The sequence below is a fragment of the Rhynchophorus ferrugineus genome, unplaced genomic scaffold (genome assembly GCF_030347505.1).
Source record: "Rhynchophorus ferrugineus isolate W39M unplaced genomic scaffold, kcgeb_rfMv2 rfM1, whole genome shotgun sequence".
Classification (NCBI taxonomy): domain Eukaryota; kingdom Metazoa; phylum Arthropoda; class Insecta; order Coleoptera; family Curculionidae; genus Rhynchophorus; species Rhynchophorus ferrugineus.
This window is the reverse complement of record NW_027472580.1, coordinates 87,788,380-87,808,385: the sequence shown is the minus strand read 5'-3', so window position 1 is coordinate 87,808,385 and position 20,006 is coordinate 87,788,380. Positions and strand designations below refer to the sequence as shown.

The 20,006-nt window shown below is 32.9% G+C and overlaps 1 protein-coding gene across 1 annotated transcript; it reads left to right on the top strand.

Annotated features, from left to right (window-relative positions):
* Positions 1-288: 288 nt before the first annotated feature.
* LOC143191649 (uncharacterized) lies at positions 289-16,079 on the top strand. The gene is made up of 7 exons (XM_076396961.1): positions 289-666; positions 8,936-9,140; positions 9,362-9,451; positions 11,625-11,735; positions 14,079-14,190; positions 14,243-14,377; positions 15,500-16,079. The coding sequence occupies exons 1-7, from the start codon at positions 534-536 to the stop codon at positions 15,569-15,571; spliced, it is 858 nt and encodes a 285-aa protein (XP_076253076.1). The 5' UTR covers positions 289-533; the 3' UTR covers positions 15,572-16,079.
* The last annotated feature ends 3,927 nt before the right edge of the window (positions 16,080-20,006 follow it).

The following is a 20,006-nucleotide window of genomic DNA, read 5'->3' as shown; positions in this document are numbered from 1 at the left end:
TCGCAACAGTAGGAGGACCGTCCTATCGCCTTTACCACTTTACCATTTTAGATTAAAAAATAGGCGTTTCTTAAACAAATGATAATTTGCAAAAATAATGTTTTTTTTGTGATTTACTGGCACTTAATCTGGCGATAATATCAATGTTTCACGAGAAGTCTTAGATTTCCAAAAAAAAAATCATTCAACATTAATTCACTTTTTTTTTGTAAATATATAAGAAAGGACAGCCAGTGTAACACCAATCGCAATAAGTTGAATTAAATTCCCTCTCTATCAGTAACTAAATAAATATTGCAAATCCTCCATCTAGTCGACTGGTTGTAACCTTGTTTCACTTTTACTCGCAGCCACGGTGCGTTCGGTGTACGTTTTTCTTCTCGACCATCGGCCGAGGAAAACGCTCCTTTTCTCCTCTTCCGAGCAGTTGCAGTTCTCGCAAACGCAAATCATGGCAGGCCAATCGCGTACGCCCAAGTGAAAGTGCCCGTCTCATTCGGTTTCGTGAACTCGATCGATTTCCGAACATCGAAATGCGGAAGAACAGTATCGCGGTGTTGGCGTTGTTCGTGGGCTGCTGGAGTTTGGGGAACGCCGCTCTCGAGTTCGACATCCGGGTGCCGAGGGTGGCCGATTTTTTGAATAGGGTCTCAAACACCACGTTCGGTAAGGTATATATTTGGTTGCATAAGTGCGGTTGCACCGGCGGATTTTTCGCCCGTTTCCGACGCGAATTGATAAGCGTTGCCCAAGATTGATTGCGTTTCGGCGTGATAAACAAATGAATGTTGGCCAATTTTGTTTTTGTAGTCGAATGGCTAGATGACAAAATTAGATCGATTTCAAATGTATTAATGTATAACTGATTTTTATTAAAAAATAAAAGTTCAAGTTTAAAAATAGTTGATTAAAACTGATGACCATGTTCTTCTATACAATTTTTTTACTTTGCATACTAATTTTTTAAGATTATATCTTTCATTAATTTATTATTATACTTTTCATTAGTAGCTGAATCACTTTAAAATCAAGACGTGCGGGCACATATATATATATATATATATATATATATATATATATATATATATATATATATATATATATATATATATATATATATATATATATATATATATATATATATTTCCCAAATCTTCTCTTCTATATATAACACATGGGCTGAAAAGTCCCGAGTCTCAAAATAGGCCTGTTATCAGTTGCTGTCCACTCAGATGACGATTGTTTTGATTACGGAGTTAAGTGATATCAACTGTTATCACATATTGACGCAAAAATTCCGATTTGTTTCCTTTAAATGTGTCCAAACACTGCCCAGAATCATCAACACGTTCTTTGGCTTTCTCATAGTCAAAGGCTCATGAAATATAAAACCAACACGTTCTTTTGATATCTTTACGATGTTAGCTAACTCACGAAACTTCACTTTTCGATCATTCGAAGCGATTTTGTGGATTTTTTTGATGTTTTCTGGTGTTACCAACTCATTTTGACGTTCATTGCGTTCTGCATCATCGGTGTCTCTACGACCACGTTTGAAGTCAGCGTTTTGTTATTGTTCCTGATGGAGCGGAGTCCTTATACCACTTTTAAAGCCATTGATTCGCTTGAAAGGTATTTCTTCCCATCAAGAGGCAGTGTAAAATTAAAACACAAAATTATTTTTAATTAATCGATTGAAAATAACAAAGGTAGTTTCACTCTTAGCACAATAACTTAAAAACATATGAGTAGAATATCATGCAATTTTAACAGATTCCTTTTTAAGGTTCTTTTGAACTAACTGAAAAAGCGGTGAATGTAATAAAGCTTACGCCATATATGTATCAGGTCATGTTAGGCCACTTTTCAGACCATGTTTTATAAAATTAATTGCTCTTCGTTAGTTTCACTGTAAAAAGTGTCAGCATTACTGTTATCAACAGATTTACTGTCACAATGGATCAACATTGTCGTTGGTTGTCAAATAGTTATGGCACCATTTTCAAAAACGTTGAATCCGAATACTGAGGAATACCATATACTATTGTCAAACCGCGATTGGATTATACACATAATGTTTTAAACGTTGAAGATTCTTGGCACTGACCGTTTAATACTTTACCATGATTTATATTTCATATAAATGTAGGTTTTTGATCGATAACGTGAAAAGTAAGTGAGAGGTTATTACATATATGTCAAATATGTAGCGAAATTAGCGTTAGAATATTGAACGGTATTTTAAATGTAATCGAGTAATCGATAAATTTGGGCCAAAATTGTAAAATGGTCTTATGAATTACCGATTTCGTTCCAATTTACATTTCAAGTAATATTCGGCATGCTAATTACGTTATTGATGACCAAATTGCGTTATCTCTTATAGTTTCTGAGGTATGGACTATCGAAATTTTACAATTTGGGCTCTGCGTCTAACTTAGGCCAAAATTGTAAAATTGTCTTATGAATTATCGATTTCCTTCCAAGTAATATTCAGCATGCTAATTACGTTGTCGATTGCCAAATTCCATTATCTCTTATAATTTTCGAGATATGGACTATCGAAATTTTACGCTTTAGGCTCTGTTTCTAACTTAGGGCAAAATTGTAAAATGGTCCTATGAATTAGCGATTTCGTTCCAATTCACATTCCAAGTAATATTCGGTACGCTAATTACGTTGTGGATTACCAAATTGCATTATCTCTTATAGTTTCCGAGATATGGGCTATCGAAAATGTACAATTTGGGATCTGCTTCTAACTTGAGCCAAAATTGTAAAATGGTCTTATAAATTACCGATTTCTTTCCAATTCACATTCCAATTAAGATTTATCAAAAATAGAGTTGAAATATGTAGTTTATAATAAAGCATACCTTGTAATTGAAATATTATTAACGCCAAAGAGAACAGTTAGGTCGTCGAACTATATCAAATATGCGACGACTTACTACAAGCGACGAATTACTCATGTGCTAACTAGCGAGTCATGTCACAATTACTTTTGAGTTACTGGAAATGAAGTTTAGAATGCAACTAATCTGTGCACATCAAACCCAACAGCGAGCACGACACAATTGAATTGAGCAATTCAACAGGTGCAGTGCTGTTGTGATCCATGAATGAGCAGCATTCTATTACATCCCTGAATTAGATTATGGTGCTAACAAATCAGGAATCAGTGCTTGAGGAAATGTAAAAAAAATCCATTATGCTCATTAGTTTCTGGGATGGGAAACGATTCTAATCACTTCTTGATCAAGATTGATAAATATAATAGTTGTTTTCAAAAGATGCGTTTGGTGCAATGCATATTATACAAGACAATTTCATGTTCACTTTCAGTATATCATATCATAAAAGATTTTTGTGACATGCATCAGAAATGTTTGTATCAGAAATAAGTTAATAAAATCTTGCTTGCCGCCGTTACAACGAAAAATTTATCACTTATTACCACTACCAAATGTAGATAATCAATTCTTACAAGTTTATTTTATGGACACCCTATTGCAAATTAATAGACGTTGTGATCACAACCCAACAATGAAGCGAACTATTGTGCAAGAATTACAAATGCGTTTTCATCAAAACAACGATGCAGTCAAAATGTTCAAAATAGCTATAGCTAATAGCTAAATAGGATGTCATCTGATGGAATGGATAAAACACTTGGTGGCTACACAACAAGTGGCTATTATTATTATCGGAAAATAATTCAAAGAATGTCATTTAGTTAGCTAAAATCAAGTGTAACACTATACAAGTTCATATAGTTCGGTTCACTTCAATATAATTTTCTGCGAGTTTTCAAGTTGTTGTACTGCTCTAGAAACTTTTTTTACAGCAAAATCTTCTATACGTTTGTAGATCCATTTGGATTAAAGGCCATCGTGCAGTTCTTCATTGTGATAATCATTATTAATTGAAGAACCTTGCTTTGGCAGTGTTGAGTTACTAATCGGTTTGTTTTAGTTACTAATGTTTTAGTGTAAACCCATATTGGCACCCCCAAGTCCAAATAGTACTTATAGTACTAAAATTACAGAATATATCGATAATTTTTACTGCATTGATTTTTTTCTATTTCTTCGTTAGCTGTTTGGTTAGAAATATTCCTCGTTTGTAATTTTTTTTCACTATAACACTATTTATTAAAAATCATTTTTTAATGTGTTCTAATGTTTGTAGAATTTATTTTAATCACAATTACATTGAATCAATTAATGCTTTTTATAAATCTCTGTCAATATAATATGCCATATTACTTGCTCTCGCTGCTATAGCATTTAATTTGATTTTTACATAAAGTTCTTTAGGATTACTAAAGCTACATGTCTTTTCGTATTTTTTCTTCGATTATATGATATTGAATTTTTTTTGAGTTAGTTTTATGGATCTAAGTCTTTGGCCTTTCATCGTCCATGTTGAAATCCTCCTTTCTCTTTCGTCAGTTAGTAAGTAAATAGAAGGACTAGGTTATGGCATTGGATGTTTTTGTTTCAAGCTTTCTATCCAAGGGGCATAGGAAGCAATTTAATTAGTCCAAAGCTTCTAGGTAGATATATTCAGTTATATAAATTAATAAGAGTGTACTTAAGTTTTTGGTAAGCAAGGGAAGATTTTTAGATATGTTCTCATTATATATTAGTTTGTTGGAATATAATTCAATATATTTAACACAAAGCTTCTATTTAGAATAATATTTATAAATGATAAATTGTAATATTTGCTTCAAATAGGTTAAAATTAATTAATATTTTTATATGGATATATATGTCCTATATTTTTTACTATTAATTTATTCGACCAGCAATCTTTATTGTATTAAAACTGTTAATGTGATGGAGATGGCATTAGGTTTGTTTCTAACTAAACTGGTCTGATTTGTATTTAACTTATGCAACTTAATGCATTTGAAATGTTTAGTTTCCTTGCAATAATGTATTTTAACAACATTAGAATTTACTTTAGTAACACCTATCATCAGAAATTATGTATTTTTTAACTTAATTGTAAAGCGGATTTGAAATAATAAAAGTTACATTATTAGAATATATGATTATATATGATATTCTGTCTTTAATTCTAAAACTGAAGAAATAGTTCTGGCTTACAGAACACTAAAAAGTCTTCTTAACATCATGTATATTAATCCTATAAATAGCAAGACTTTATATTTTATTCTGACTTGTTTCGTTAAAAATCAAACACAACCAAATCCAAGAGTATAAGTAATAATAAATTGCAGATATGAATATTTTATTATTTATTAGCTTCCAAGCCAAATCATTTTGGTTATTGTGTATAAGGAAATACCCTGCTGAATCTCAAAAATAATTTGGTTACAACGATTTTAGTTATAATAGTGTCGTGAGTGGTATAGTCATCTGAAGAACACTGATTTAAGTTAACATAATTGTGGATTTGTGTAAAAACTGGTGTAAATGTTTCAGTGTTATAACCACCTTAAACATAATAAAAATAGAATAAAAACACAGTTTAGGTAGGGAGTAAAGATTTGGTTAAGTCGTCAAACTCGAAGTGTTAACGTTGTTGTCTGATTTGTCACTAACTTGTGTAGATAAATGATAAAAGATGATAACGAATAGTGTAACGAATCGAATATATCGAATTTCAATCAGAAAATTTATATGAGATAGGTAATAATTTTCACATTGTCGATTAATACGTATCATTAACGTTAACCTTATAAAATGTTCAATGTCCTACTGCATAATGGCCAATAATGATTTCTAAAACAAATTATAATACAGTTACTTGTTGAAACCAAAGTTGTATAAATTTTCAATAATTTTTTAATGTTACAAAATTCAGTTAACAGCTTTGTTTATTGGAATGCTTTTACTATTTTTCACATAGTTGTTGTGAAAAATGAAGTGTTGGCTATACAAACAATTGTCCACCATTAGAAGAAAAGACAATAAATTATATTAAAATTGTTTGATCTAAAACTCCATATTTTAACAGGTCAATTGAACGGTCGCCGGCCTGACACATAGATGGGGCTATTAGAATTAAATTCATATGTTTTTTAGTTAGCCCTAACACCCAAAAGATGCGTGTATGAATTTAACAGCTGTCGGATCTTTAGTTTGTGAATTATAGCATTTTGAGTGAACCAACTTTGGTTATTGTGATAAACATGGATAAAAAGGAATTTCGTGTGTTGAAAAAATATTGCTTTTTGAAGGCAAAAAAATACAGTTGAAGCAAAAACTTGGCTTGATGCCGAGTTTCCGGATATTGTCTGAGGAAAATCGACCATTAAAGATTGGTATGTTAAGTTTAGACGTGGTGAAATGAACACCGAAGACGGTGAATGCAGTGGACGCCCAAAAGAGGTTGTTACCGACGAAAACCTTTAAAAAATCCACTTTTGTTTAATTTTCATTTATATATTTTTTTTAATTCTACAATTTATTCGGTAATTATGTTGTCTGTGTGGTTTCGTCCACTAATTATAATTTAATTGAGATATTACAGTCTGAATTAAGTTCTGACTCGCTAGAGTGTCGAGTGTCGTTTATAAATAAATGAAACAAGAAACACATTTAAAGGTCGCATACAAAGATCTTAGGAGTAATTTTCGAGGCCATAATTTTGTGGTGCCACAAAGATAGGAAAGGTAGTGATTTTGAAGAAAACATGCAAGATATCGTTCTATACCAATAAATGCTAATTTATACTTCCGGTAAATGCGAAAACAATTAATTGGTGAAATTTTCGAATATTAAAGCGTTATGGCTTTTAATATATTGCCAATAAATTTTATCGTGTGTCAAGGCCGTGGTAAGGGATGCACTATCTACTCACATAACATTCGGAATTTATACGAGAAATGCGTGCACAAAACTGAACTCGTTAATTATCCACCAACTGTTGCAGCTATTCCAATTAATAAAAAAATATATGCTTCATTTTTTTTTATTGTCGATTAAACAAGAGTGCTTTTTTCGACCCGACATTTCCAGCAAATTAATTAAAAAATAATAGCATTCCTGTTCCCGGCGAAATGCAATTAGAATCCAAACTCGATTGAAGGAAATAGGGATGTTTTCGATGTAATTACGGTGTTGAAGAAAGTAATCTCCCTTGCGTAAAAGAGAAGATAGCTTAGACGAGAAATAAATTATCTCCTGTTGTGTATTGAGTATTTTACGATATTAGACACACACAGATTTTTTCTATTTTAGTGGTATAAGATATAATGGAAAGGTGTGGTAAGAAAAAACAGTTAATTTTATTTCGAAAGACCTTTTATTGTACTAAAAATAATGGGTTATTGTGTTGCTGAAATTAATAGTTGTTTTTTAATGTATATTTTTATTATTTGTGGCTTGCATTACATTTTGTATGTATGAAAGTATCTTTTAATGTTGTAATCTTTATATATATATATATATATATATATATATATATATATATATATATAAATAACAGGTCAATTGAAAAGTCCCTGGCTTGTCAACATAGATGGCGCTACTATAATTCAATCCATATGTTTTTTAGTTAGGCCTAACCATCAAAAGATGTGTGTATAAATTTAACAGCTGTCGGAAAATTAGTTTGTGAATTATGGCATATTGAGTGAAGCAAATTTTTTATTGTGAAAAAAATGGATGAAAAGGAATTTTGCGTATTGATAATAAATTGCTTTTTGAAGGGAAAAAATACAGTTGGAGCAAAAACTTGGCTTGGTGTTGAGTTTCCGGACACTGCCGCATGAAAATCAATAATCAAGGATTGGTATGCTAAGTTTAGACGTGAAGAAATGAGCACCAAAGACGGTGAACGCAGTGGACGCCCAAAAGAGGTTCTTACCGATGAAAACATTAAAAAAATCCACAAAATGCCTTCAAATGACCGTAAATTGAAATTTAACGAAAGAGCAGACACTCTAAAGATATCAACTTAATGTGTACATCATATCATTCATGGTATGAGAAAGCTCTGTGCAAAGTGAGTGTCGCGCGAGCTCACTTTTGACCAAAAACGACGAGCTGATGATTTGGAACAGTGTTTGAAGATGATCTAGCGTAATAAACCCGAGTTTTTGCGTCGATATGTGACAATAGATGAAACGTGGCTCCATTATTTCAGTCCGAAGTCCAATCGACAATCATCCGAGTGAACTGCACATGATGAGTCAGCTCCAAAGCGTGGGAAAACGCAAAAGAGGGCTGGCAAGGTTATGGCGTCTGTATTTTGGGATGCGCATGGAATAATTTTCATTGACTACCTTGAAAAAGGAGGGACCATCAACAGCGACTATTACATTATGGGATCGTTTAAATTGGCCGCATTTGAAGAAAAAGGATGTGCTGCTTCACCAAGACAATGCACCGTATCACAAGTTAGTGAAAACGATGGCAAAAAGTCATGAATTTTGCTTCGAATTGCTTTCTTATCCACCGTATTCTCCAGATCTGGCCCCCAGCGACTATTTCCTGTTCTCAGATCTCAAAAGAATGCTGGGAAGAAATTTTCGTCGAATGAAGAGGTGATCGACAAAACTGAGGCCTATTTTGAAGCAAAGGACAAATTATACTGCAGAAATGGTATCGAAAATTTGGAGAGTCGCTATAATTAGTGTATCACCTTTGAAGGGAATTGTGTTGAATAAAAAAAAACAAATTTTGCCAAAAAAATGTGTTTTATTATGGTAGGCTGGGGACTTTTCAATTGAGCTGTTATATATAATATACACCTCTTGTTCAGTTGATAACTAATAAATCTATAAAATCCGATGTTATAAAGTAGTTTATTTACATTTTGTAGTCGCCTCTCGGTGACCTATAAACACTCTTGACGAATATGTTATTGCATCACATTCTTTACTTGTGCGATGTATCCTTCGATGCTGTACCACCACAAGCCGATCACACAATCTACAAAACTATTTTCTTTCAAGGTATTATACGGGGTGGCGTCAACTTGGTGGGCCTGGCCGCCGACAGGGTAATAAACACGTTCGGACGCGTCGAAGACAGATTGAGGGCTCTACTCGAAGAATTCCGAGGTGTCATCCTGAGAGGCATCCCGGAGCTGAACATTCCCGTCCTGGATCCCCTTCACGTGAACCGAATTAATTTCGACGTCAATCAGGACGCCGCCAAGTAAGTGTTCCTTCATTGGTCAATCGATACAGGAACCTCGTTCGACTTCTGGGTATCATTAACCGAGATTACGTATCGTTGTTGCTTATGCAAGTGTACGTATGAATGTCGGTTTGTATGTATGCGTATATCGAATTATTGGGATGTTAGGTAAGACGTTATGATACCCGTATACCCGGCGTTTTACGCGCGAATTTCTTATCTGCGTTTTTTGTTTTTAGGTTGAAAGGGAAAGCGGAGAATTTAACCATTAAGCATATATCGAAGTTTCAGGTGGACAAGGAGAGATTCACTGATTTGGGTAATTTTAGGTGAGCTCTGATTGATATTAAGTTGTAATAGAACGGTGAGAGGGATTCCGAGGCTCATTAAATTTTTTTTGGTTGTTTTTTATATTCCGGGATTATATAAATGTCATTAATACCGTACAATTTAAAACTTTTGACGGTCAATATGCGAATTATTTATCTTGTTTTCATTAATTTAAAGAAAATTAGTTTCGATATTTATTTCGATTGGGAATACCAGGTAATACGGTGACGAATTTCTGGTTTTTATAACAGATTTCACTAGCCATAAGTATACAATGTATGCATTTTATATAATATACTGACATTAATCTCAACATTACACGAGTTTATGTCGAGTTTTGTACCTGAAAACGTGCATTTGCAGCAAGCAATTACATTTCTTGTTTTATCAAAAGAAAAAAGTTACTGAAAGTTACCGTTTGCCGGTAGAGACTAGTATGCTCCAACTGTAGGAAGAGGTCAAAAATTTTTTAGACAAAAAAGGTTTTAGACAATTCAATAATGTATTTAACAATATATCCTATTTTACTTAAAACTTTTGAAGGTGTTGACTTGCAGGAATTATTGGGTGAAGATCCAACACAAATTCAAAAATAATTTGCAAGAATCGAATGTGGATCGAGTCTCACTTTATGAACTATTACAAGCGATTGGAATGATCTAAAAGATGGGAAGCCACATTAATTGAATAGCCATTAAAAAATCGAAAAATCGTCAATGAAATGCTGTTTTAAAGCTGTTTTAATGCTGTTATATTTTATTGAAAACCATGGTTATCAATCACCTGATGAAACTAGGCCATCGAATACAATGCCAAACCGTTTTGGTCGCATGACCATACACTATGTCGGGTGGGATCAGTTTGGTTTCGTATCAGCTGTTGAAATCTCGAGAAACAGTTAATATGTATTGTTATCTACAATAAATTATTAATTTGACCTGTGCATTGATCAAAAAACGTCCACAACAATCTCAAAGACTTGATAAGATGATTTTGCAGCATAACAACATGCTATACAGCAAAACTAGTCAAGGAAGTGTTGAAATAACCGATTCTCCAAACCTGACTTCATTCGACATCCATTACTTTTTTACATCGATGACTCCGCGTGCTTGCAGAGTAGCATTTTGTTGATTTCGAAGTTAAAAAATTGCCCGATGAATGGTTTAGCTCAAAAGAGGAAGTTTCTTTTCTTTAATGCATATATTTTTTAGTTAGCCCTAACCCTCAAAAGATGCGTGTATAAATTTGACGGCTGTCGAATCATTAGTTTGAGAATTATAGCATTTTGAGTGAAGGAACTTTTGTTATTGTGAAAAAAATTGGACATTGCCCCAGGAAAATCACCCATCATTGATTCGTATGCTAAGTTTATACGTGGTGAAAAAGGAAGGACCATCAACAGCAATTACATAGCTTTATTGGACCGTTTAAAGGACGAAATCGCCGAAAAGCGGCCCATTTGAAGTAAAAGAAAGTGCTGCTTCACCAATACAATACACCGTGTCAAAACTTCATGAATTGGGATTCGAATTGCTTCCTAATCCACCGTATTCTCCAGATCTGGCCCCCAGCGACTATTTCCTGTTCTCAGATCTCAAAAGAATTCTCGCTGGGATGAAATTTTCGTCGAATGAAGAGGTGATCGCCGAAACTAAGGCCTATTTTGAAGCAAAGGACAAATCGTATTACAAAAATGGTATCGAAAAGTTGGAGGGTCGCTATAATCAGTGTATCACCCTTGAAAATGGTAGGCCGGGGACTTTTCAATTGACCTGTTACCAGTTTTATTCGATTTTAAAACACACGAATAGAGAAGGGATGTATATTGAGGGCTATAACATCAGCCTCGTTATTTTATAGTTACATTTACGTTTATATATGTATGCGATGGGTTGGTAAGATACTAATTTCGGTTTTATATATACGCATAAGATATTTTATTTATGAAACAAAGCTGCCATTTAAATTAAGTGTATTTTGAACGTGTTCGCTCTGCCGTTTCTATTATGAACTAAAACGTTATGACTTTTTAATGATGCCATTACTCGGAGCCCGCACCAAACTTCTGATAAATTCTCGGAAAGTTAAACGAGAATTTTAAATATGATAAAACAAATAAAATCATCCCGTATTGAAATATAGTTGGCGAAGTAATATAAAACCTTTCAGATTCAAACTTGACCTTAATCTAACTTTTCCTTACATCAAAGTAACCGGAAACTACAAAGTTGATGGTAAAGTCGGCAAGAACTTCATTATTTACGGAGATGGCCCGTTTTGGTAAGACCTTTTGCATACTCAGTGTTCTCATTATGTGCGAATGGTAGTATGAAGTGATTGTTAACTGCTGCTGGCGATAATGACATTTTTAAAAGTTTTATTAAATGTTGGAATTAATTCGTAGCGTTTTTGATTTTAAGTTTAAGTCTCTTTTAAGTCGTAAACAAATAAATCGAGTTTTGTATATATCTTTTTAAATCCTCTATATATCTTCCTTATCTAAGGTCTCCTTTTTACCAACGAGGGTTTATCTGACCACGGTCCTCGGCGTTAAGCCTACCGACTGGTGAGTAACCGACTTAGAAATCATCCCGGAAGACATCTTGTATTACCATTAGTACTACCCAAGTGTTGCAACACTTGGATATTAACATGGGAGTAGAGTATTTTCTGTTGCCTTGTTTTATTTCATAATTTCCTCCAAGAAGGTTGGAATTCGAAGGTCTCTAAAATATCTGGGTGCATCCACAACACTTATCAGGGCTTTATTTTGAAATATTTGTATTAATTTGATATTACTTCTCACAGAAGATTCCCATAACTAAATCCCATGGATATAGGTTTTTGTATTTGCTCTGCAAGCAAAACAAAAACCTATTTTCTTTGTAATTCGAGTCATTTCCTTTTCCTTCTGATATAGCAATTGATTGTTGTAATAGATACATCTTTCATGTTAATAGCCATTTGATGGAAAAATTCCTTATTGCTTTCTCATTGAAGGTTGCAAATAAAAATGCCTCTCTATATCTTTCAGTTTATAAGGTAGAGGATGTTCTGGTGACTGTCTGGATATGGAATGGAAGATAGATGATACATATATAATGTCTATATAATTATGTTATGTCACTGTTCATTATTTTTTTTCGTTGAAAATCTTGTTTTATATAAATGTTATTTATGTGGTTAGACGTTCCCCAATATATAAGCATGGCAAAGCAATTGATCATTTCTTACTTTTTTGTCCTTCCTGTAATACAACTGAGCGAGAGTTGAAATATATACAACGTGGGGCAAAAATCAACGTCCGCTACCGTTTGGGGCTTATCCACATAAACTTTTGATTTAAAAAAAAACCATAATAAAAAGTCTGGTGCTGTTACATCCGGAGATCTGGCTGGCCATGTTAAATCGCCACTTCGCGAAATTAGTCTTCGTGGAAAAACGTCATTCAATAATTGAATTGTTGAACGAGCTGTGTGTGCTGTGGCCCCATCTTGCTGAAACTACATGTCCTCTAGTCCCTGATTTTCCATTTCAGGCACAAGAAATTTTCGAATCATGTCTTGGTATCGTTCAGCAGTAACAGTAACTGCAAGCGACACCTTGGTCATTTTCAAAAACCAATGAAGTTTCCAGCATGAATACCATACCATACAGTTGTTTTTAGTGGATGCAATGATGTTTCATGAATTAATTGAGAATCCCTGTGTGCGCCTGCGTGCAGAAATGTGTAATTGGGTATCAGGTCTCCGAATTGATGTTTCTGGAAACTCTGCAACACTATTTCGCATCACAGAACGAGGCCTATCTGCTGTCGTACCGTACTGTCGAAAATTCGCACGTAAACGATAAATTGTGGTTTTGTGAGGCACTGGACAATTAGGATATTTTTGACGCAATTTTCGCTAAGTGGTAATAATGGAACGATTATTTTTTATAAATATTGTCACCATTTCTGCTCGTTCTTGTGGCGTCTATTTATCCTTGATAAAATTGGCCGTTTACGCAACACAAGCAAAACTGAGCTAACCGTCATATAGACAACCTGTTATGTGGAACTCATAATATCCTGGTCTTCTACTTTCATACTAAAGTGATGCCAGTAAGCCTAAGTCTAAAGAGGCGTAAAATTCCGTTTCTGTGAGAAAAACGTTATTTCTACATAAAGGTAATAAAAATTGTTTTCTGAATTTTATCATTTGCATGGTATGTTAATGTAACACATTTTATTCTTTAAACACTCCAAAATAAGATATCATCTTCCAATTACAACAAAAGTATTGTGACATTATTTACCTTTACACTAGCAGCTTTCCTGTAGTCGGTACTTTTTGTGGTAATTTTTGAATTCAAGAGATTCAGAAAATACGTTAGGAAGGGTTGCCTGAAATATTTTTAGAATTGAACAGTTGTATTGCTATTTATTCCTTGTTAAAGCAGGTTGGCGCTTCAAAATATTCATTTTGTGAGAAATATATAGTTGGAGGGAATAACAGAAAGTATCTGCAGCATATTTTGTAAAATCAAAATTAAACAAATTATTTCTAACATTTCGTAAAGTTGTTATTGATTGCATATTTGTGAGGAAGACTTATTATTCTGTATTTGGAAATTAATTTTTAGGTTAAATTTAATCGGATTAAAGTTGGGTACCTCAACAATATTAAAGTTCACATTACCAGCAAAACTTAGAGTTGAAAGTCTGAGCATTGACATTAAGCTGGCCAAATTAGAGGTGAATTAACATTACGAGTTTATCTATGAGGAAAATGATGATTTGTTTTTAGAATTACTTCAGTAACCTGTTAAATGACAAAGAGGTAGGTGATTTGGTGAACAAGGCGATATCTCGGATGGCACCGGAAGCTTTGGACATCTTGTGGCCTGGCATAAAGCCATCTGTCGAGGAACAAATTAAGAAGGTAGAACAATATTACAATTCGGTCCATCATTGAAATATTTTTGGTAGATTAATTTTAGAGTGGTTTTTGGTTGCATGTATGAATAATATGTAGTTAATTTCTGGTATATATAGTGTCGCTGTATATTTATAACATATATATTTCATTTTTAATACTTACCTTCAACTTCAACTTTATTTAACCTAACTTCAATGAAGACTCGAGCTTTTTTACTTTTAAAGATGATGAAGTTGACTGTGGGAATTGCATGATGACCTGAAAACTATTTGTATTATGTTGAGAATGTGATGATAAGATCGTCTTCGCTCATTTCGTGCTTACAGGATCAGACGATATTTTATAACTCATTTTGGTCAAATTTTTGGGAATGGTGGAGATGCTTCCTTTTGGCTTGCTTAGTGAGATAACCCAAGCCCTGATGGATATTTTTGATATTCAGACGCTAACTTTGGCATTTCTATTGTATTGAACTACTCTTACTAGATTGTTCAATAAGTTTATAAATTATATGTCATCAATAAAACTGAAAAATCGACATAATTTTAATATTTATTTGTTCATTACTAAGATATAACTAAACTTTATTTAATTTGATTATTTCTTTGTTTAAGTTTAGCACACTATCAAATTAAAAGGATCAGAAGTGATGTCAGTTTAGATTTTCAGTTAAGATGCAATTTATCCGTCAAAAAAAAAAGTTAAAAATTTAGATATCATTTAAAATTTATTGAAATTATTGAAGAGTCTAGTATTATTGGTATCATTCGTCTACCTCTTATGTATATAATACTTAATGTCTTATCATATGTATACATATTAAAAATTGTTTATATTTTTATGAGAAATTGTTAACTTTTATTGATTTATACGAAATATGTGTCAAACAGTATCAAAAGGGAAAAATTGACTTATTTCATTGATTTTTATAATAAAAATTGTAGATTTTTGTAATTTTTATTGGTTTTTATTATTTCAGTGTCGTATTAATATAAATGTTAAATAATTTTGCTTTTTGTCCTTTTTATTCAGTCTTAAAACACTAACCTATTACTACGAATATATTGTTTCATTGTCTATTTTCAGTTAATTGTTTAGTAATAACGTTTATTTTTCCGTTTTTAGTATATTAACCACATCTTAGAGAATGCCACAGTGGTGAACTTTGCCAAGCGACTATTCAACGTCATCGTTTAAAAGTACATTTGAAGCTTTTATATACAGGGTGTGAGAAGGAAATATCGTATCTTAGTATTAGGTTTGTTATTATTAAACTCTGTTCTTTTTGTTACCTGTAAATATATGCAAGAGGCGTTGTATATAATTTGGTAGAAGTACTTTCCTTTACAAATGTATGTCATGGATAATGTTGGTAATAATATGAAAAAGGAATGGTGATATTCACCAGCAACAGTACACTAATATATACCAGACGTGAATTTTTAATTAGGACTCTGATTTTTTATGTCTCATATTATGGGATGGGTTTAAAACGACGATTTGACCCCAATTTATTCGGCGTCGATTTTTTTTAACGGACTAAAATTATTGTTGATTAGGTTTAGCTTATTTATGTTATTTATGGCATACTGTTTTAAAAGGTTCTCTATGAAAATTGATGTTTTTTTATCCAATGTAATTTTGTAAGTTGTTAATGTTAATTACACTTATAGCATGTATTTTTTTATATTAAATGTTCCAGGAATCAGTTGTTTTATTTGACCTCTGACGATTTTTTTGTATAATTGCTGTAAAACTTATTAGACTATTATTTATAGAATATTTACTGTGTTATTATATCTTAATGAACATGGCAGTCAGCCATTACATATTTAGTGTTTATAAGTTTCTGTTTTAACTGAAAAAAAAAACATACAATTTTGTATAAATCGATTTCTACATCAGAACACAACTGGGAGAACTGCGACATCTTCAAAGGCAACATAATATTTTCTGATATCCTTAGCGAATTAGCTGTCTCATGCTTTTTTGCTATAGGGAGCCAAAACTATGTTTTGGATTATTTTTTATATAGTTCTTCAAAACTAAAACCTTTGCTATTTGGAAACGAGTAGTTGGAATGATAATATAATATTTTGATTTGTAACGCTTGACGATGGATACTATAATGGTGTCATCTATGTGTTAGACCAAAAAATTATTGAGTGAACTAGATAGAGTCTCACTTCTAGCTCTAACTAGGCATAATTCTTCTAAAAACTTGCAATTTGTTGTTTAAAAACTGAGATGTTTGATTTGGGAAAGAAGAAATTAGACGAAGTGCGTAACACTATTGACGATCAGGGTGACAATATGGGAAAATGACGCTTCTTGTTCATTGATAAGGAAACATTTTGAGACGAATAGAAATAATATAAAAAACGGGATACCAATTAATGTAGTTTCAGATTTCTGTTTATGTGTTGTTACATGTGCGGTAATAATCAGTTTCAGTCACACGCTAATTGCTGAATAAGAGAAATGTTATAAAGAATTTGACTCAACTGATTCAAGCTTTAACATGTTCTGAATAGACTAATTCTAATATGTATTACGTATACATCAAAATGTAAATGGTGATCCTTTCAAGTTAAGAAAAATATTATTGTCAGTTTTAAAATAAAAGTAAATAACAAATATCATTGAACAACTTACAAATGCCTGAGCTATATTGTGAGTGTAGTAAAATCTCATACTCAATGTTTTCAATTTTCTCTTGTTTGAATTGCTAAAGAAATATGTGGGTAACCGATTTATCAGTTATTCCGTTTTTTTGGCGAATTGTACTAATTTTGGCAAAATACATATGTGTCTTAATCATGTGGCTGTAATATAGTCAGTCTAATGAAATTTCGTAAAGTTCCTTTTTATGCATTATTTCGTCATATTTTCTACACTTAATAATTTGCTATCTGATAGTCGGAGTGGGAAAAAGAAAATTATTATTGCCGCTATTGTTAAGTCGATCAGTCGATTTTCACAAGCCTTTTTAAGGTTAATTTTTCACTAAGGAAATAGTTCGTCATAGATAAGTACGGGCTGTAATCACTTGGTATCAGTTCCGGAGTATAAGGTGCATCACATTCAGAATTTCACAACCAATCCCCCGGACCTTCTGGCAAGTCCTTATCGATGATTGTGTTTTGCCGTTTTCTTTATGAAACAATTCCTATCCGTAGTGGGCAAAGTTGGCCGTTTTTGGGCGGTTGCTTCCTTCAGATAATTCACTTGTTCGCACGCAGATTCACATCAAGAGTTTGGCCGTAGCAGAGTAGCTGTTACATAATTCCTTGCCAGCCCATCAAACGCATATCAAAACCTTTCTGGCCGTCAATGTTGGTTCCTCTAGAGGTGAGGTGGTTGTACTGTGATTAGCAGCCATCTATAGATGGAAATTCTGTACATCAGGTTTTTTAGTCCATCCACCCAGCTCCTATTTGCATGCAGCTATTCCCAACTGATGAATCCAGAACTGTGCTTGATTAATCATTACAGTAACGTTTTCATAAACACTATTCACATTATGAACTGAAAAAACTCAGCCGTCTGGGTTACGTTTTCGTCTTTATCTAAAAAAAAAAGTAAAATGTAGCGTATTTTCTCCTGCTGCTCCCTGTTGGATTTTAGATCTGACATGACAAAAGAAAACAGTTGACCATTCACAAAACTATATAATATGTTTTTCAGTAAGAACCGATTGGACTTTTATGTTTACATTCCGAGGTACAGTTTGTTAAAGCCATCTATTGAAAATATGAAGGACTTTTTTCATTAGACCTAATATATCCACTATCGTCATTAACACTATTGTGTTAAGAAAATGCTTTCTAGAATGTACAACTCTAGTATATTGTTAGTCTAGAGATATTGTCCTTATTATTGCTCTAGATGAAGATTTGGTGAATCTTTGATGTTGATGTTGATGTTGATGTTACTCAAAGTTAAAAAATGGAAAAGATAATGAAGACTCCCCTCATTTAAAAGTACCCCTAAAAGTACCGTAAAGTATTTAAACAATAACTTGTTGGTATGGGTATAAAATCATATTTTACGTTCGTTCCGAAGGGTGTTTATCCATTTACCATTTTATAAGTTTATATCTAGATATGACCAACTATATATCTTGCACAAATTGTATTCGGTAGTCAGCAAACGTAATTTCTATATTTGCACAGATAGCAGAATAACTAGAAGTGTTAAAGATTATTTCATTTCAATTATTCTATATATACTTATTTTCAAAATTCCTGTTTTCGTTCTTTTAAATTTAATTCAGCTGGAGCAACGAGTGGTCTAGTTAAGAAAATAGTTTGAATGGAGAATTGAACTTTACTAGAGATTTACTAACAAGGAAATATCTCATTTGATTGATAGGATAAATTGTAAGGCCTTCAATGCATAGATCATCTTATAAGTTCTTGTTACTAGTCTTAGTGTACAATTTTAGTTTTATTATCAGTCGCAGTAGTTTTGCTATGTATTAAATATTGAGGATTCATTTGCCTTCAACTAATTTTTAATTAATATAGCAAATTGAATTTGAAATAGAATGAACTGAGTAAAACTGCTTTTACACCATTATATTCTTGCATGAATTTTGATGATTTTTTAAAAGGAATTTATTGAGAAATATATATTATTCAAAATATTTGCATTATTTTCTGAAACTTTTTCTCATGTTTCGATATCGAAAAAAACGATCTTGGTTTCGCAACATTCCGATCGTCGATCCCGTTTCGCACTTCTTCAGCATTTCGAAATTGTGTACAAAACAAGCCATTCTGCATCAATCTGAACAAGTGGTAATCAGAAGGCGCTATGTTTGATGAGCTACGATTGTGTTGTATGGTAGGTGTAGGTAGAACTTTCAATTTGTGGTGAGGCAGTGTCTTTCTTTACACCAATTCGTTGAATTTGCCGGCTTGGTTGGCACAGTGGTAAAGGCGACAGTACTGTCCTCGTACTGTTGCCATAATCGCGGGTTCGATTGTCATTGTTTAATATTTGTGATTTTACTAGGCAAAAGTATAAAATCCGACAAGGAACATGATCCCAGTCACGCCAGTAATCAGGCTGAGTATGACCGGATGTCTTCTGAGATGATTTCTAAGTTAGTCACTCGCCAGTCGGTATGCTTAATGCTGAGGACCGTGGTTTGGAGACGTTAAACTATAGGTCCAGACCAGATAAAACCTCGTTGGTAAAAAGAAGACTTTAAAAATATATAAACAAAAATTCGTTGAATTTAATTGACGTCGGTTAGTATCTTCAGTAACAATTTCACTTAGGTTTGACAGCTTGTAATACATCACAGCTTACTGATGCCATCTTATGGACATGAATATTGCGCTTCCGTGTCAATGTTTTCAAGCTCTCTTAGACCAACCCACGTCTTGACCATGACTTTTGCTCTTGGAATTAGCTTTGTAGTGAGAATTTGCTCTCGTAGTACATATATTCTTCCTCGCCAGTTACAATACGCCAGAGAAAACTCTTCTTTATAAAATTTGTAGAAAAGTATCAAAATAATCGCATTTAATAGTTAGGTTAGGGAGTTTAATAGTTGTTTAAATTGATAGTTCGCATTCTAATTAATAGATATCGCTGATCAAAATACATGGAGACATGTAAT

Bases quoted from the DNA above. Each gene is read 5' to 3' on its own strand.
- LOC143191649 (XM_076396961.1), top strand. From the start codon at position 534: ATGCGGAAGAACAGTATCGCGGTGTTGGCGTTGTTCGTGGGCTGCTGG. The intron at 9,452-11,624 runs GTGAGCTCTGAT...AAAACCTTTCAG, and splicing joins ACTGATTTGGGTAATTTTAG to ATTCAAACTTGACCTTAATC. The intron at 14,378-15,499 runs GTAGAACAATAT...TTCCGTTTTTAG, and splicing joins TCGAGGAACAAATTAAGAAG to TATATTAACCACATCTTAGA.